The sequence below is a fragment of the Gopherus evgoodei genome, chromosome 10 (assembly GCF_007399415.2).
Source record: "Gopherus evgoodei ecotype Sinaloan lineage chromosome 10, rGopEvg1_v1.p, whole genome shotgun sequence".
Taxonomy (NCBI): Eukaryota; Metazoa; Chordata; order Testudines; family Testudinidae; genus Gopherus; species Gopherus evgoodei.
Window position 1 is genome coordinate 24,590,251 of NC_044331.1, and position 18,176 is coordinate 24,608,426.

Here is an 18,176-nt window from a genome sequence, read left to right on the forward strand (position 1 = left end):
TTGAAATTTCAAATAACAAATGAAATTTCAACCGGTCTTGCAGTATACATTTTTAAATTTTGTAATGTTCAGCAACATATCTGAAACAGAATCATTTGTCATAATTTGTTTTCATTTTATGCACAGACATAGCAGTGCAAGATATATATATCATGTACTATATATAATTACATGTCCCCTAACCCTAAATCTAATGGATACATTTTATTTATAAAGGGTTAGTCCATGGTGTCTACTAGAGCTCTGTGAAACTTGGTGTCTTCTTTTTGCAGAGGTTTCTGCAAACATTTTATTCTTTTTCAGTCAGTTTGCCAGTGCCCAAATAAATCTTTCCTCATTTCAGAACTGATATTGTGCACTAGCTTTCACCAAGATCATTCAAATAAGTCTTTCTCAACGTTTCTAGGACAAGTCATGCTTAAGCTAATACAAGGCAAAAAAGTTTTAGGAGAATATTCAAAATATGCTTAGCTATTTTCAATAAAGTCTCATATTTCAAAAAGAAGTTTGTTACACTTAACTCAAATTCCAGCAAAGACCTGACCCATGCTATCACATATTTAGTAAGTGAAATGGAAATTTCCTTTGAGTATTTTCAGATGAAGGAAAAGCAGGCTTAGACTCTCAAATTTGCTTTTATATTGTAACTATGGAGATTTCAGAGTAGCAGCCGTGTTAGTCTGTATCTGCAAAAAGAACACGAGTACTTGTGGCACCTTAGAGACTAACAAATTTATTTGAGCATAAGCTTTCGTGGGCTACAGCCCACCTCTTCGGATGCATGGAATGGAACATATATTGAGGAGATATATATACACATACAGAGAGCATGAAAAGGTGGGAGTTGCCTTACCAACTCTAAGATGCCAATTAATTGGTAAGGCAACTCCCACCTTTTCATGATTTCTGTATGTGTATATCTCTGTCTTCAATATATGTTCCACTCCATGCATCCGAAGAAGTGGGCTGTAGCCCACAAAAGCTTATGCTCACATAAATTTGTTAGTCTCTAAGGTGCCACAAGTACTTCTATTCTTTTAACTATCGAGAGGCTCTGGCCTCCTGCATGCAATGAATGTCATTTAAGTCAATGAAAGCTGTGACTAAAGGCTCTGCAATGGAGTATACATACAAAGTGGGGTAGTCTAATTATTGCTGATATTTTTGGAATATCTGCACTCAAATCACTTACATGCTAAACATATATGAAATAGAAAGCAACAGTTTATTTAATCCGGATAATGAGACAGATCCTTAGCAGATGCAAACTGGCATCATTCCATTGACTTCAATTGGAGCTAAGACAACTTACACTAGTTGAGGATCTGGCTCAATATTGTTACAAGCTGACTATAATCTTCAGTGTTGTTATGGAAAAAGTTTAAAAAGCATGCTATGGTTCAAAGTTTTATACATTTTATGCTTATATCACATTGTCTTCTTTGGTATAATTGAAGATGTAATACTGCTATAGAAACTAAAAGGCCAGTTTTCTTCTATATTCAAGCTGATGTCAGATTGTCTGACCTCTGGTAGCAGCAGAGGTGAATTACTGATTTACTCTAATCATGGGTATTGCATTTTATGGAAACCAGTTTTAATGTTTGGCCTGGAAGCATGTAGACAAGTGCTTAATGTATAGTAAGTCTAAAAAATTAATACAAATAAAGTTAAAATAAAAGAAAATATGCAAAGGAGAATAGAAATAATTTTCTGATTATATTTTAAATGAGATGATGAGTCCATGAGGAGTAGACACACAACAATAAGGCCATTCCAGCTGGCAGGTTCTACTATGGAGAAAGGGGGCTGTTTTAAAGTGGCTGCTGAAATGAGTTTGTTGGAGGTTATGGTAATGTTTCTTCCCACATGAGAGAAGGCAATACATGGAGGGAGGGAAGGGAAGAAGGGGTGTTGCATTAATCAAGGCTAAAGGTACGGATAAAATAATGGATAAAGATTTCAGCAAAGGTGGAGGAGACGTTTGGATATTAATATTTTACTAAATTTGCTCCTTACAGTGCTGAAATATCCAAGAACAATATAAGTATAAAAGAATAATTATATAATAAACCCTTCCATCCTTTGTAAGGTATGTGCTACACAGATAATCTCAGGCTGGTCTAAATTGTGCATCTGACTTCTCAGATGATTTTCAGAGCAAATGCATGGTCATGAATTGGCAGGACTCTCTTGTTTAATCCAGTTCTTCCTCATTTGAAATTTAACAGGCCAAAGCCATTCATCAGCTGCTTATCCCAATATTTGGCTAATAAGCGTTGCTGCTAAATAGATATGTTGTTTAGAGTAAGTGGGTTGTATCAACCTTTAAAGTAACATGACAATCCCTGAATATTAATGCTGAGTAAATGTTCTGATTACAGCCCTGAATTGTATATGGTAGCATTAAAACATTGTCAGAGACCTAAAGTATCCTGATAAAACAATACATTATCATCAACGTTAAAAAAAAAAAGTTGGATTGCCACAGTGCAGTTTGTGGGGTTTACAGAATTATGCAGATGCTTTGTGGAGAACATTGCAAAGTCTGTGGGGTGAATTAGCACAATCTGAATTGGTTCACTATGCTTTTCAGTTGATGGCTGTGTAAGTACAATTTCACTTGTATTGTATAAGTCCTTTTATAATATATAAAAGACAGAGATTGACAAAAGCAATCGTACAGTACTTACACAGCCATCCATCCATATACGTATAGGGAAAGAAAGAAAAGAAAGACCATGCAATGTAATTTTACAGCATGAAAGAAACAGGCACAAGAGGTTACTTGAAATCATATTTTTATTAACTGATTTGACACAAAAAAATAAAACATTAAAGCACATGTGAGAACTGCCCCGAGCCTGCCCTAACTTTCTTCAGGGGCAGAACAGATCCCTTTGCAGTCCCACTCTATAGCAGAGGGGTGGTCCCTAGAGGGAAGAAAGGCTAAAGGAGGTGTATATCCAACTTTGTTCTTCACTCTTGTCCTGTGCCAAAACACCAGACTTGTGAGTTGGCCCCAGTCAGTGCAAAGAGAGTGTAAAATGGTACCATTCTGAATTGGTTGCATTTACCCATCCATTTTGTACAGATATAAATCAGTATACAAGGTGCAAGGTAGAGAAGAATCAGGCCCTGGCATTCTGAAGGGAGGCAATGTCACCTTCATGTCACAGGATGTGGAGCGGGTACTCACTCTTGGAAAGAATGTGAGGTCTCTATTGCTCAGATCCAGTGATTCTAGCTTGCAGATCCAGAACAGAGGTCCAGAGAGAAGGAATCATCAGACTGAAGAGCCCAAGGCAATCTGATTCCGACCCTAAGGCAAAAATCCTCCATTTTATATTTCCCAATCACTTCCTGTCCCTTCTCTTTCCCCTTCCAGGCATGCCTGGATGGAGTACTGAAGTCTCAAGGGTAAAATAAACTCCATAATTCCTGAGCAGAAGACAGAGAAGGAAGGAGCCATAGAAAATTGGTTGTAGACTGAGGTTTAGGAGTTTATTTGCATGTATCCCTGACTTTCACATAGAAAAGGGCCAGGATTTTGGCCTTAATGAATTTGTGTTATAAAGTTACATAGGATTTACCATATAATAGAACCACATTATGTTTGTTTGGCAAAATAGGCAGACAAATAAGTCATCCATATGCTACCTCAAGTTCTTGAAAATTGTTTGGTTGGTTGCATATTATAAAAACAAACAAATATTGACTGGTTTTCAGGGCAAGATTGGTAAACTATTGCCTGAGCGATGCTAAAGTGCTGAGATCATTTTATTCTGCCCTAAGCCAAAAGTCTGAGGGCATTATCCAAACAGCAAGATGACTGCAGTATTACAAAGGAACAGTTTGCTTGAAGTTTGAGATATTTTGTTGAGCGGGTGTGTGATGGTGCTGAGGGAGATAGAACTGGATGGGAAAAAGAAGTCAGTGTTTGTTTCATTACATTCGCTCTTGTTTTTCACATGGCTAGAAAATGCCTTAGGAAATGCAACTGGATATTTTGTTGTCACGCAAAATGTATTCTTGATTCCACTTTGTATCACTTTATAGTCAACATGTTGTTTACATGCTTTTGTGATCATCACATAAGAAAAGAACAGAACACTTCAAGCTTAAACTCATCAAACTACTGTATTTGAAGAATTAAAAAAAAATTAAACTCCAATGAATGTAAAGGGCAATAAGAAAACTGTATTACTATAACAGGATTTCAGGGTTTATACTTATATAATGTGTTTCATCTAACAACACATAAAACAAATAAAAACAAAAATAATATATATATGTGTTTGCATTGCTGCATTCTTCTATACTTACAGTTTGGTAACTCTCCATAAAAAGTGGAAAATGAAGGGCTGAATGTTTCTGGACTTCTCCATTTGTTACGTACAGATTCTAATTTCTGTGGACTAAAAATCAACAAACATTAAATCACTACATAATGCGTACAAAAACTTTGACAAATGTACCATTAGCACATATTCAATTCTATACACTTATAACAGCTACCGCATTACTAATTATTATTCTTATTACTTTTAATATAGGAATCGATCTTACCATAACCATGAAAGGCACTTACTTTGGGGAACAGTCCAGTGCCCAGTAGTGTTTGTACATTTTGGCCCTTTACCTGCTATTTAAAACACACACACCTAAGCACACATATACAAACAAATCCTGAAAGGCGATAAGCCCTAACAACTCTCATTAACTTCAACATTGTCCATGTACAGATGGAATTAGAAGAAGATTTTCAATGACAGAAGAACTTTCATCAGTGTGTAGTGACTTCAGCATCTGGCCCACAGAACTTACTATGAAGAACTTTCTCATATTATTACACAAACAAAATACAATGAAAATTATGTATTCAGGATCTTTCATGAATTATTTGTACATCTTTAATTTTAGTACTGAGTAAAAGTGTTAGTGCAATAGGCAATTTGACTTTTAGAGCTAACTTTTATGATAAGTACAAAATATATTTTAATGGTACATATTAAAAGAATGTATTTCCTTTACTGTTTTTCCCATTCATTTCAACTAGCAGTAAATCATAAAATTAAAGGAGGTCTAAAAATACTGAACAATTCTAGAAGCCTCCTGTACTGGATAGTAGTATCTTTAAGGGATTAATATGGATATAAATTTCAAAAGGCAGAAAGAGAAAAAAAATCTTTGAAGATCTTTTACCTGCTACTTTGTCCTGCTCTTTCATGAGCATATTGATAAGAAGCAGAGTAATGCAAAAGGTCTATTGTAATGGTAACATGGCTAAAAACCTTACCAAGCAAGCATATCCCAATTGCTCTTTCCCATTTTATAAGCAGAGATATTTTACTATAATTTTCAGTGTAAGAAAGCTGATCAAATAGCAAAAAAACAGATTCACAAATATTTCCATGAATAAAAGCACTCAGCTCAGTTTATGATGATTTCTTGGCTCATGTGATTTGTAATTTGTTACTGTTTTTGGACAGCAGACTTCTGTGAAAATGTTTGTGAATCCCAACAATGTCATTAATTTTAGTACAGATGACTACTGGTCTGAAACTCTGCACAAGAAACATGTTGTTCACTGTTCATTATTCTCAGGTTCAAAAAGTTTCAGCCATCCAAGCAGGGAGAAAAAGAGATACTATGTGACTTACTAGACAACACAAATAACAAAACTGTAAGTAGTTAACAGTTCATAAACAAACTATAGCTTGAAATATATTGCAAACTATTAGGTGGAAACTTACAAATAATAAATACATTGGAAGAAAAATCGGGATGACTTCATGTTCTATGAACCATTCCTATTATTATTATTAATTTGTGCTGAAGTAGTTCCTAAGAGCCCGAGCAATGGACCAGGACCCAGTTGTGTTATGTGCATTTCAAAGTCAGAACAAAAGACAGTCTCTGCCCCACAGAGTTTACAATCTAAGTAATCTATCTTTGCTTCAATAGCATTGACAGAGTACCATAGAGGTAAATTGGGCTCCCACCCAAACCATATTCAGGGTGGCAGCTGTTGGTAGGCTTTTCTCCACCCTGATATTGTTGAGTTTGAATCCCTCTGGCTCAGCACTGGATCCTTTCCCATCTTTTCCTCCAGTGGAGGTAGTGTAAGTATCTTGTCTGCATCAGACAGACCATCTGTTCCTCCACCTCTCTTTTTCCCTGCCTTACTGATGGGTTCTTTCAGTGGCATGGCAAATTGGAATTGAATTTTTATTTATTTTTCCAATGAGCATCTGGTAGGCTCAACTGGGCCAACCATGCTACTTTTCAGGATAGGTATGTGCTTGTGATTTAAATTAGTCCAATTGGGCCAGGTGCACTTGTATAGTTTTACCACAACTTTTAATTGGGCAGGAGTCCACTACTGAATGGCTCATTACCCTTATTGTGGTTAGAGCTTATACTAACGTTGAGCACAAAACTAGCAATGAGTGAGGATGAGTTATGTGGGGAGGGCTGGGAAAGGAGACATTGAGCAGATTATTGCATCCCATTGTCACATCCTTAGTCTTCGTAAGAAGGGACCAGGTGAAGGCTGAGTCCGAAAGTTCTGAGGCATGCCCTGAGTCCCATTTGACTCTGGACATATTTTCAGAGAGCAAAGGAAACAAGGGTCTTCATAAGTTCCTATGAAAGGGTTGACTGCTGGGTAGAGAGACAGACATGATTTTGTTTCTGTATTGGTGATTAATGAAATAAGTTAATAAAAATTGGGCCAAAAGCTCAGCTATTGTAAATCAGTGTAACTTCATTGAAATCAATAGAACTATGTCAAGTTACTCCAGCTGAAGGCTTGCCCCATTGCACCCATTCATTTAAACCATGAATTAGTGAGTGGCATCTTTATTCCAGCCTTGCAGTGCTGTGATAATGGTTACATTTCATAAGGCAGGGGCAGACTGACCCTTTAATCTCTGTTCTTAAATTATAAAAAATATTTCAGATAGCACGTATTATTGAAAAGCCTTTACTATTACTCACACAGAAAGAAAACATGGTCATAGTGAAAGAGTACTGGGTCCTTTGTTTCCTTGCCTGACTTGGAATTTTGATAGCATTGCTTTAAAAAATACAAAAATCTAAAGAAAACTGGAGCTAATTCCTATGGCTGTACTCCATTCCTCTCCACAATGACAGCTAATTGTTGGTTTAAATGACCTCAACGCTTTTATATTAGTAACCTTGTCTAATAGTTCGACCCTACACAATTTTGATTCTATGTGAGTATAATGGTTCTTGACTGTGACAGGGCATTACTCACAGTTTTACTGATGCAGGGAAGCAATACAAAATCCTTTACACAACATGCGCTGCTCATATCTTGTTTATTCAGGAAAAAAAAAACAGGTGGTGGGGCTGACATTGTGACTGAAGTGTCTAAAGTCTGGAAACAGTTCATGGAGTTCAATGAAGGGTCAAAGTTCAGTTTCAAACTATACTAGGACAGAGAGATGGTGGGAATGAGGGGAATCTTATTAAGATGTCATCAGCATCATAAGAGGGAAAGGCTTGAAATAATTCAGAACCTATGGGATCAACTAGCTGTTGGCAAAAATGCAAGGGTTTTTGCAGTCAGTGAGCTGATTAGGATTTCTGGTGAGATACGCTGGGTAGAGCTTGAGAAAGTAGACCACATATTGCACTTCGCAGAGAGGCTACGAAACTAGATTCTGAAATTTGCTATGTCTGAGAGGCAAGGAGTAGGAGTGCAGCTTAAAAAATGGGCAGAGCTGGCTATAGTACGGCCAAAGCAGCCAGGAAATGCACTGGTTCCACATATGCCCTTGGGCAACCTCTATTCTAACTAAAACTCTCCTTTGCTGGAATGCCTATAAAAAACTTCACAACACCTAGGTCACTAAGATACAGAAACCAAAGCCTATCATGCTGACTAATATTGTCTCACTGCATCCTTATATTCCTCCCACATCCATATCCATTTGTTCCTTCTTGTCTTATATTTCATTTGTAAGCTCTCTGGGGCAGGGCATCCACCTGTGACTGACCTGCTGCCCGGAATCCTAAGAACATTAATGAAAAGCCATATTTTCCCACCTTTGCTAGCCTGCCTCTTATCCTGTCTGTCCATGTCAAAAGGAGCAAAAGTGACCACCCTTCACATCTCAGCCCTGTGCGATACAACTAACCTTTTCCGTCCTGCCCAACAAAAGAAGAGACTAACTGATCTCCTCTCTTTTAAAAGAGACTTTGATAGGCTTTGGTTAATTTTTCAAAATATGAACATTCAATTTCAACTTTAAAGTATCTTATAATTTGCTTTACCTCCTTTTCTCTTGCGTATTCTAACCAACAAATCTCCAACTTGTGGCATGCAGTTTCTTGTGTGTTTGCCATGGAACTAAGCAAACTGAAGTCTCTGTACCCCAAATCCCAAACCCTGGTAACATCGTCTAATGTTGGACAGTGACTGAGTCATGCTAATACCTTTGACTCTTTATACTCCATCTAAATTAATGGAAAACCACATGGCAACAGAAATACTGGAGTCAATTGTCCCTGAAGTACTCAACTGAGACCGCTCTAGGTTTGCTGAATAACAAGAGTCTATGGATGATATCTATTGATAACTAGGCGTGGTTAAAGAATGTTGAACACGTTATTTTTCCCTTGATGCTGAAAAAGCATTCAGCTAAGTAAATTTGTTTTGAGTAATGTAAATGGAATTTGGGACAGGTTCTCAAAACTAGGGGCAGATGATGCCTTCAGCATCAGCTCCTAGCAGCTACCTTTACTATTGGGTTTTCGTCTCTTTGCATTAGGCAAGGGAACTAAGCAAGGTTGTTTCTGTTTCTGATGTTGAATTTGCTTTGGCCATGGAGCCACTGCCTTGAGTGGCAAAGAAGTCATGTCAGCTATGGGGAAAAGGAAGTTAGAACAGCAAAGTAGAAGTCTGCCTATATGTAGCTGGCTGTGATTTTATTTTGAAGGGACCCAGTAGTTTCACTTTCGGTACTAGGGAGAAAGATTGATCTTGAGGTAAAGGCATGGGAATTGGAGCTGGGACATCCTAGTTGTATTCCCAACTCTGACTCAGACCTTGACAAAATCTGCGTGCCTGTGGTTTCTCTTCTGTTAAACAGAAAGATACTACTACTCACTCCTCTCATATTCTGAGAGAACACTTTGTTCCACCTTGTTAAACAGAAAGATAATACTACTCACTCCTTCATATTCCACCAAACTCTCTCCCTATTTCAAAGAATGTCCATGGAAATAAGCCTGAACAAGTTTGTTGTGAGCTCCATTGTATAACTGTCGATATTTAAGAATACAAATGCCTGGATTTTTTTTTTCATATCTTTCCCTTTATTAAGGAAAATAACCGATTAGAAAAAGTTCTTACCTGTCAATTGCGCTGGTGAATTCCAAAGGCAAAGTAACTATCCTGTTGACTAAAGATACTCTGCTTAACAAGTAGAATACAATTTGTGATCCCTGTGTGCCATCAGCATTATGGTGTAGTCCATATTTCTTTCCAGTTTGTCCTTGGCCTGCAGTGATGTACTTGTTTGACAAATCTAGTACTTTTCTTGAAAACAAGTTAATTGGCATGTGTTCTTCCACCACATCACAGTGATTACAATTCCATCCTGGCAGCATTAGTGATATGTGATTTCCATTTGACACTAGTCCAAAGGAAACTGGACACTGAAGTCTGAAGATATCTAAATGTCTAACACAGTGATTGTCTACTTCTTTATCCACACCCCATGGTAAGAGACATGACAAAAGCAGTTTAGCTGTGTCTGCAGTGATGTTAGCATCGATTTTTCCTGGTGGCTGCAGTCTAATCTTTTTTGAACTCTTCATTTTTTTATGTCTTTTGATGCCACTACTTTCTTCCAAAGACCTTGCTGCACTATTATGCCTATGGACTTTTTTTTCACAAGCATTTTTTACTTGCCCATCCATTGGGAAGAGGGAGCCAGCAGTTTTATTTCTTTTTAACATTAGTGTCTTTTTCTCTGCTGTGCTTTTGGCTCTTTTTAAAGTGTCATAACTGTGGAATGAATTTGATGATTTCAGTCCACTGAGTTGAGATGACAGTAAAAGTTCTACAAGTTTTTCCAGATCAAATAAGAGAACATGAAAGCTTATGTTGTTCCATTTTGTCTTTACTGGCAAGATAGTAAAAGGCTGTTGGACATGGCTGGTACCAGTTTGCTGAAATAAAAAAGTTATGTATTAAATGTCAAAATCAAATCCACAGTTACATAAAACTTTACCTAGTTGTAAGCTTAGAATTGCATATGGAATAGGCCAAATTCATTCCTCATTTAGCTCCACTGATTTCAACTAAACTACACTTATTAATTATGTATTCACATCAGCGTAACTATGTACCAGGCACTTTCCAAATGGTAAGCACAAAAATAAATGCCTGCTCTGAGTAACTTACTAGTAACTAAATGGTAGTGTAGACCGGCCCTAAGACATCATTCCTTGTTCCTCTAGACCAGGGGTCAGCAATCTTTCAGAAGTGGTGTACTGAATCTTCATTTATTCATTCTAATTTAAGGTTTCACATGCCTGTAATACATTTTAACGTTTTTAGATGGTCTCTTTCTATAAGTCTATAATATATAACTAAACTATTGTTGTATGTAAAGTAAATAAGGTTTTTAAAATGTTTAAGAAGCTTCATTTAAAATTAAATTAAAATGCAGAGCCCCCTGGACTGATGGCCAGGACCTGGGCAGTGTGAGTGCCACTGAAAATCAGCTCGCGTGCCGCCTTCGGCACCCATGCCATAGATTGCCTACCTCTGCTCTAGACTATACATTTTTAGTAATTTTTGGATAGTTACTTGGCGCTCAATACTCCTTTTCCTACTGCTCAGCGACCAAACAAACAAAAGAAAATACTCTGAGAATGTCAATCTGCCATTGCATTCTGTGATGCCACTGAGTATAAAGTCAGAAGAAATGCTTACTGGCAATGTGAAAGTTTACTGACATTGACCCAAATAATGTCTACCAAGTTATCTTAGCTTTCTGCCTCAGGCATTTCATCCCACTGAAAGAAGATGGACGTATAAACCTTAGACATAAGATACCATTTAGAAAATATGGACCAACTACTGCAGATAACAGAAGATTATAGAGAATGGAAGGCAGGCCATAAAACTAAACGTACACTCAAGAAGTGGGAAAAGCAACTGGTGAAGGATGTTGAAAGAGAGGTTAACAACTTACATTCTATAGATCCTTCGTTCTAAGGTTCTAAAATCACTTTACAAACATTACATAGAAGTCCTACAACATTGCATAATAGAGGTAAGTATTACAGATCAGGAAACTAAGGCATCATGCGATTTAGTCGCTTACCAAAAATCACAAAGTGAGCTGATAGCAGAGCAAAGGAGAGAACTTGGAAGGACTCTGAATCTCACAATCAAAATTTTCTGTGCTTCCCTACAACGAATAGGTGTCAATAATAATAATATTCCATTTTCTCTCATTTTTGCTCTGCTCATTGTAAATCAATCTCAGTTATTGTCAATTTAGCATTTCAGTCCAAACTGTTCAGCTGGATAGTACTAGGCCTATTCAAATACAAAGTCATTCACTCCTTCTCACTCTCAACCACTTGCAAGTTGTGCTGTATAAATAAGTCAAAATGAACTAATTTTATGACATAATATAATATGAAGGCTTACTTCTCAGTGGAACTGCAAATTAAACAACCATAACTAAGGTTTATTCAGCATCATACACATATTTGGCACTCAGCACTACAGACTACAGTTTGGTAATTCTTTTATTTTTAAATTCACTACAATTATTTTAAATTATAAGTAGCACCCCTTGGCCCTGTGTTACGTAGGTGATGGATTGGCTAAACTCTTTGTGAAAGATTTTTCCCACCACCAACATCCTATTGACTTCTATTATGTAGCTAAACAAACAAGAACCCATTTTTATTCTCTTAAAGCTAAAACTTAAAATAAGACAAATGCTACAGTATCCACTCAAAATATATGACTGTTCAAAGTCAATCCTATGGTCCTCCTCATAGGTTTAATTTATTTTTGGCTTTGCAATAGCTCTACCCAAATTTTGGGAAGCTGATCACTGCCCATTTTGTGGCTGCCCAGGTCTATGAATCTGAACTGACCACTATAGCTCAAAGCTGTGGATGCACTTGAGTTGTAAACACAAGGTGACACTCCCTCACTTTGTGGGTCAGGAGCAGCAACAAGTTTCACACAAGGCTATTGAATGATGTCAACAAGAAATTATAAGTAAGTAAGGGGCCAGACTTAGTTAGTGTCATGTCCTTAACACCCCATACCAGTTAGGTTATGATTATATTCTTGAGCAGAATGAATAAGTGTTGAGAAGATATTTGCTTTGCAGTGGTCATCTGATGGCTGATCCAGAGATGGGCAGTTTAAATATAATTCTAGTCTTTAATAGTGTAAAACATACAGGATGCTTTATTCCTTGACATTTTAAAATAGATTTTCTTTAGCAGTAATTTAGAAGGATTTTTATGATGATTGATATAGTCCAGAAAAATTCACATATACATATATTGTTATACATATATATGCATCTTCATCCATAATAGGTAGTAACTTCTGAAGCTGAGTGAAAACGATATCTACCCATGATTATTATTTAGTGGATCTGATGCTGTGCCCATTAAAGTTAATGGAAGTTGGAGCAAGTCCATAAGTTACACAATGCAAATATTACCATATTAGAAGAAGAGTTCACAACGAATAAGAGCTGAAATTTTACTCATGCCAGAATTATGTAACTCACTAACATTACAGGTGCACAAACATCACACATTCTTTTTCAATAATTTTCACACTAACGTTGCTCAAAGTTCCCTTAGACAGAGGCTCTTAATCTTTCAAGACTACTGTACCTCTTTCAAGAGTCTGATTTGTCTTGCATACTCCCACGTTTCACCTCACTTAAAAACTACTTGCTTACAAAAATCAGACATAAAGATACAAAAGTGTCACAGCAAATTATTACTGTAAAAATGCTTACTTTCTCATTTTTACCATATTCTACCATAAAATAAATAAACCGGAGTATAAATATTGTACTTATATTTCAGTGTAGTATACAGAGCAGTATACACAAGTCACTGTCTGTATAAAATTTTAGTTTGTACTGACTACAATAGGGCTTTTTACGTAGCTTGTTGTAAAACTAGGCAAATGTCTAGATGAGTTGACGTACCCCCTGGAGGACTTCTGAGTACCCCCAGGGATACATATACCCCTGGTTGAGAACCACTGCCTTAGACTGCACTTGCAGCCCTCATTTTTCATAAAATATTCATGCATACAGAATTCACTTGCACAAGTATCCACAGAAAAGCAAAGAAAAAAACTTTCTAGAAATGTACATTTGTGGTAGAAATGTTTGCATGGCCATCTTGCAATTCTCTTTGTGTGTTTAACGGCGGGTCCGAAAAAAAGATAGAAGAAGTAGAAATGAAACAAAACAAACCATAAGCATCATACAGTGTTTGGACAGCAAACTGCATCACATTCTTCCCATGAACTCCCAGAGTTAAATCTTCAGTGGCTTCTTGAAATCCACCTCCTATTTTTAAGATTGACATTCATCCCTTAAAGACTAGAAACCAGCGGTGTATCATCACCTAGGCCGAAAAGGCCTAGGCCTAGGGCGGCAAATTTACAGGAGTGGCAAATTTATAACAGCATCATTTTTGTAATCATGGCATCAGTGATTAAGAATTAAGATTTATGATTAAGAATTTGAGCAGCTCTGCCAAATATACAGTTAGAATTTTATCTCGCATGCTTTACTAAGGTGCCATGGTGAAGTTACTATGTGTAGAGAAAATACTTAAGATTTCACTCTCTTCACAATGATTTTACATAGATGAAACTTAGTTGGTTTCCATAATTGACACCTTAAAGATTATAAGTAGAATTTAATTATTACCATTCTGAACACCACTAGCTTTTGTTAAAAACTCAAAAGCAGCAGAGTACCTTTTTATTTTGTTTGGAGTATTGATGCACTATTTCAAAAAGAAGCCAGCAGCACAAGAGAGTACAACTGCAATTAACATATTAGCTAGTCCCAAAACAAAAAATAATGAATAAGTGTTTAAAATGTCCTTATAAGGACATGTATAATGTGTTTAAAATAAAATAACAAATATTTAGCAGAATTATATATTCCTCTTATAACTACTTTTTTAGATTAATGTAATTCAAACATGTAACATTTACAGAGGCCCCAGCTGCAGTTCCATAGTTAAGGTTGAGTTGAATTTTTCTACTTAAAATTCAATGTCTTTGCTATGTATAAAAAATGTGACATATCCTCCCCAAAATTATAGTACACACTCTGAGAACGGAATGAATTTTCTGAGAATTTACAGATAAAACCATTATTTTAAGAGTTAAATATACTGTCTAAAATTTAGCAGTAACAGGATTTCTCTTTTTGGAGGGCTTATCTTTTTCTTGACAAACCCCTATAATTATAAATGAAGTTCCGTATACTTAGGCTTATCTCTCAGTTTATGTTTTACATAAAAGGAGCACATTTTCTCTAATTATGCACACACACACACCGTACATTCTATGCGAAACTCTAAGCTTTATAAAGATGGGTAAGTATTATCCTCAACAGTCTCCAGGCACTGAGAAGGTAGGTAACTTTCTTTCAAGGCTTAAACTGAGATAACATTACAATATTTTTTCAGGAAAAACCATTAGTGTTTCTCTCATGACTGAACACAGTGGTCATCCTTAAAAAGCTAAGAATTGCTTTAATAATTAAATAGTCAGAATTAAAAGAAATTAATAAATACACAAGAGACCTATCTCCATACAGTCCTGATGTGGAACTTACAAAGTCTGCATAATAACTGAATTTCTATAATAATGTTTGTTGGATTTGAAAAGACAGCAATGTCCTCTTAGAGTTTCTTTTTCCTTCTTTCTTTTTTTTAAAGTAACTAATAAATATTTATATCCTTGGTTTGGTCTTTACGTTTTTGGTTGTCCACTAATGTCCATAGCCATTTGTCTAATGTTTCCTAAAAAACAAGCAAAAGTGATATGTAAAACTCAATAAACTATGGTGGGCTAAATTCACAATGGCTGGTGCCCACCCACGCTTGCCCTGCTAACTATCATCATCCTCTTCACAGATTGCAGGAGTTACAACGTCATAGGGAGACTGTAGCCACTTTGTAGAGCTACCATCTTCCAGTAGACTTTCCACAGCCATGTGTTTTGCACCTTAAGTCAAAACTGGCCTATGCATTTTGGATAGTCTTAATTCAAAGTGTAAACATATCTGAGAATCCACGTTGCTGTATTAGTATTAGCAGCATTATAGGGAAGTCCTGACTTTTATTCTGTGGGTGTGGGGGATCCTACACACAACTAATCTGGCACACGTACACTGAATACAGAGCTAGTAGAATTCTGGAAGCCCATGAAATGGGGAGCTAATATCCATGAATATTGCAAGTCATTCTGTGGCAAAGCTCACTGTTTGCCACCAAACAGACAATGTTTGGGTCAGGACAAAGTAGAGTCCAGTGTATTCAAACTATGCATATCCTTCTGTTCATGGAAGTGGGATGCAAGAGATATGGACACATAGTTCATTGTTGCTCTACAGCATGGGGGCAGTTTCTGACCTCCTTCCCTCCTCCCTGCACAAGCCTGAGTACACAGCCTAGGCATAAAGGGGATGATTCTTCCTCCCTCCTGGCCTCCAGCTACATCAATATATGCTATTAACTATAACTGGTTTAAGACAGACACACTGCATAAAAATTTCATGGAAAGAACAATATAAATGCTATTTTACCTATCTACCTTCTCATCAAAGATCTTTTCCACTGGGAGTCTACTTATTCTAGGAACTGTGGTCCACTTAAAATATACACTTCCATTAGCTCGTAGGGATTCCCATATTGTTTCAACTCCTCACACACCCATTTTCTCCATGCATGGACTTTCTTTAGCTTTAGCAGATGCATTCTGTTGTGAGTTTAGTGCTGAAAAAGGGATTTGACAAGAACTGCCTTGACATTCACTTTACATAGGAGAAGTAAAGTGGTAGAGTCACATGATGGATTTGAAAGCAAGCCTGATCCAAAATATACCAATGGGTCACCTCCCCTATAACCCTGTAAATAAAGGGTTTGATTCTTCACAGCCTTGTAGTTATTTATACCTGTGCAAAGTAGTGCAAAAGTATCAAATGCGAATGCTCCACTCACAGGGTTTCTGCCTTTTATATCTATTGTGCACTTACATTACAGATATATGAATGACTGCACAAAGTACAAGGCAATGAAGAAGGTGGCCTCAAAGTTGTTAGCGACTTGGGCCTGATTCTCCTGTCACCAGTGTAAATCCTGAACAACGTAACTGAAGCCAATGAACCAAATTCCCCCATAAATTATGCAAGTGTAAGTCTATGGTCCATTAATGTCAATTCAGTTCTTCTAAATTTACTCTGATGGAACAGCAGAATTTGGCCAATGGTGTATAACTGGATTACGTAAGAGAAGAATCAGACCCCTCAAATTCTTCAGAAGGAAAAAAGCTGGAGGAAATACGTGAGACATAATTTAGGTAATTAAATGTCAGGTGCAGAATTGCATTAAATCTCTATTACAAAACAGATGTACGGCCCAATCTTGTGAATAGCTGAGTTAAATCAGTTAAAGTTGAGGAAGATCAGCATCTTGAAGGACCAGGTATGGGGCATCCAAGGGGAATATGAAAATCTTTGCAGTAATGACATATAGATTGAGTTCTTTCATGGTAGAGTGTTTTTTATAAAGCCTTCTGTCTTTTGATTGTCTTCTAACATTTTATATCTTTACAGTTTTTCATTTGTAATTTGAGAACCATTAAGATATCACTTACATATAATTCTAACAAATGAAGGCCCCAATCCAGCAAAACATTTAAGCATGTGCTTAAAGTTAAGTGCGTGCTGAAGTACTTTACTCAATAGGGAAATACTTTTGTGTTTACGACATAACCAAATTGATAATTAGTGCGTTATTAAATGGACCGGCTGAATAGGAAGATCCATTAAATTTATCAACTACGAGTTAAATATCCTGACCCTAACATGTCTTTTTATACATATGTTGATTGAAGGCAGATTGACTGTGCAACTAATATATACATAATGTATTTATGCTGCAATGCCTCATTTTACACAAGTATTATTAAACAATACCTCTAGCTAATACAGATTTCAAAATCTCTATCTTCAACCACACCTTCTCTAAGCGATAATTTCTGAAATACCACAGTACTCTCACAAGGCCTTTTTAAAATTCAAGATCATTACGGATATTTCAATCTAATTAATAAACATTTCCTTTTGTCAGCTATCATGTCAACTTTGTCATTTGACTGTAAGATGACAAATTTTAAAAATCATTTATGTCTGAATCATTCACTGTTCAGTATTTCTGTGGAAATCAATACCATTTATGATAAAGACAAGATTTTATTTTTCAGCTAAAAACTGAAGAACCTCAGTTACCAGAAATGTAGGGGACGGGTGAAATCTACAAGCCAACATCTACTGAGGTTCATGGAATTACACAGAGCCAGATCATGCCATTCACTGCAGTCTGTGGGAGTTCAGAGCATTCATCACCTCTCAAAAAACAAGTCCTGCCCAACCGTAAGCTTGTAAAAACAAAACACCGCACAATGTCAGGTGTGACTGCACAAAAAAGGTGACAGTTACTTCTAGCCTCCTTCTTGCTTCTTCCAATTGCTGGGACTGGGATGGTGGCTGCAACTGAAGCCTATTTACTGAACGCTATGGAGCCCAACTGCTGTCAGTATGAAATTATAGTTCCAAAGAGAGATCATTTCTATTTCTCCACAATGCTTTGTCCTCTCTGGCAGGAAGAAATAACTATTTTTTAAAACAGATTTTATATTGATTGAATACATGGAAAAGCTATACAAAGGGCTTTGCTTATTTAGCACTTGCAGTTTCAGCATTTATAACAAAAATTAATATTACAGAAAGAGAACATGTGCAATCCTGTATTTTGTGTCATGGTTAAAGATGCCACATATTACACAAATTATTTTGCAAAATATGAAATATATGCTTCTCCCAAGGAAT

The 18,176-nt window shown here is 36.6% G+C and overlaps 1 protein-coding gene across 1 annotated transcript in view; it reads right to left on the reverse strand.

Moving 5' to 3' along the window:
* The window catches only part of WDR72 (WD repeat domain 72), a 196,178-nt gene that overhangs the window by 91,089 nt on the left and 86,913 nt on the right, over nt 1-18,176 (reverse strand). Inside the window, exons 15-16 of the mRNA XM_030579063.1 lie at nt 9,386-10,206; nt 4,327-4,418 (exon numbers count right to left, since the gene is read on the reverse strand). Coding sequence (XP_030434923.1) covers nt 4,327-4,418; nt 9,386-10,206 — 913 coding nt within the window. The remainder of the gene's footprint in view (nt 1-4,326; nt 4,419-9,385; nt 10,207-18,176) is intronic.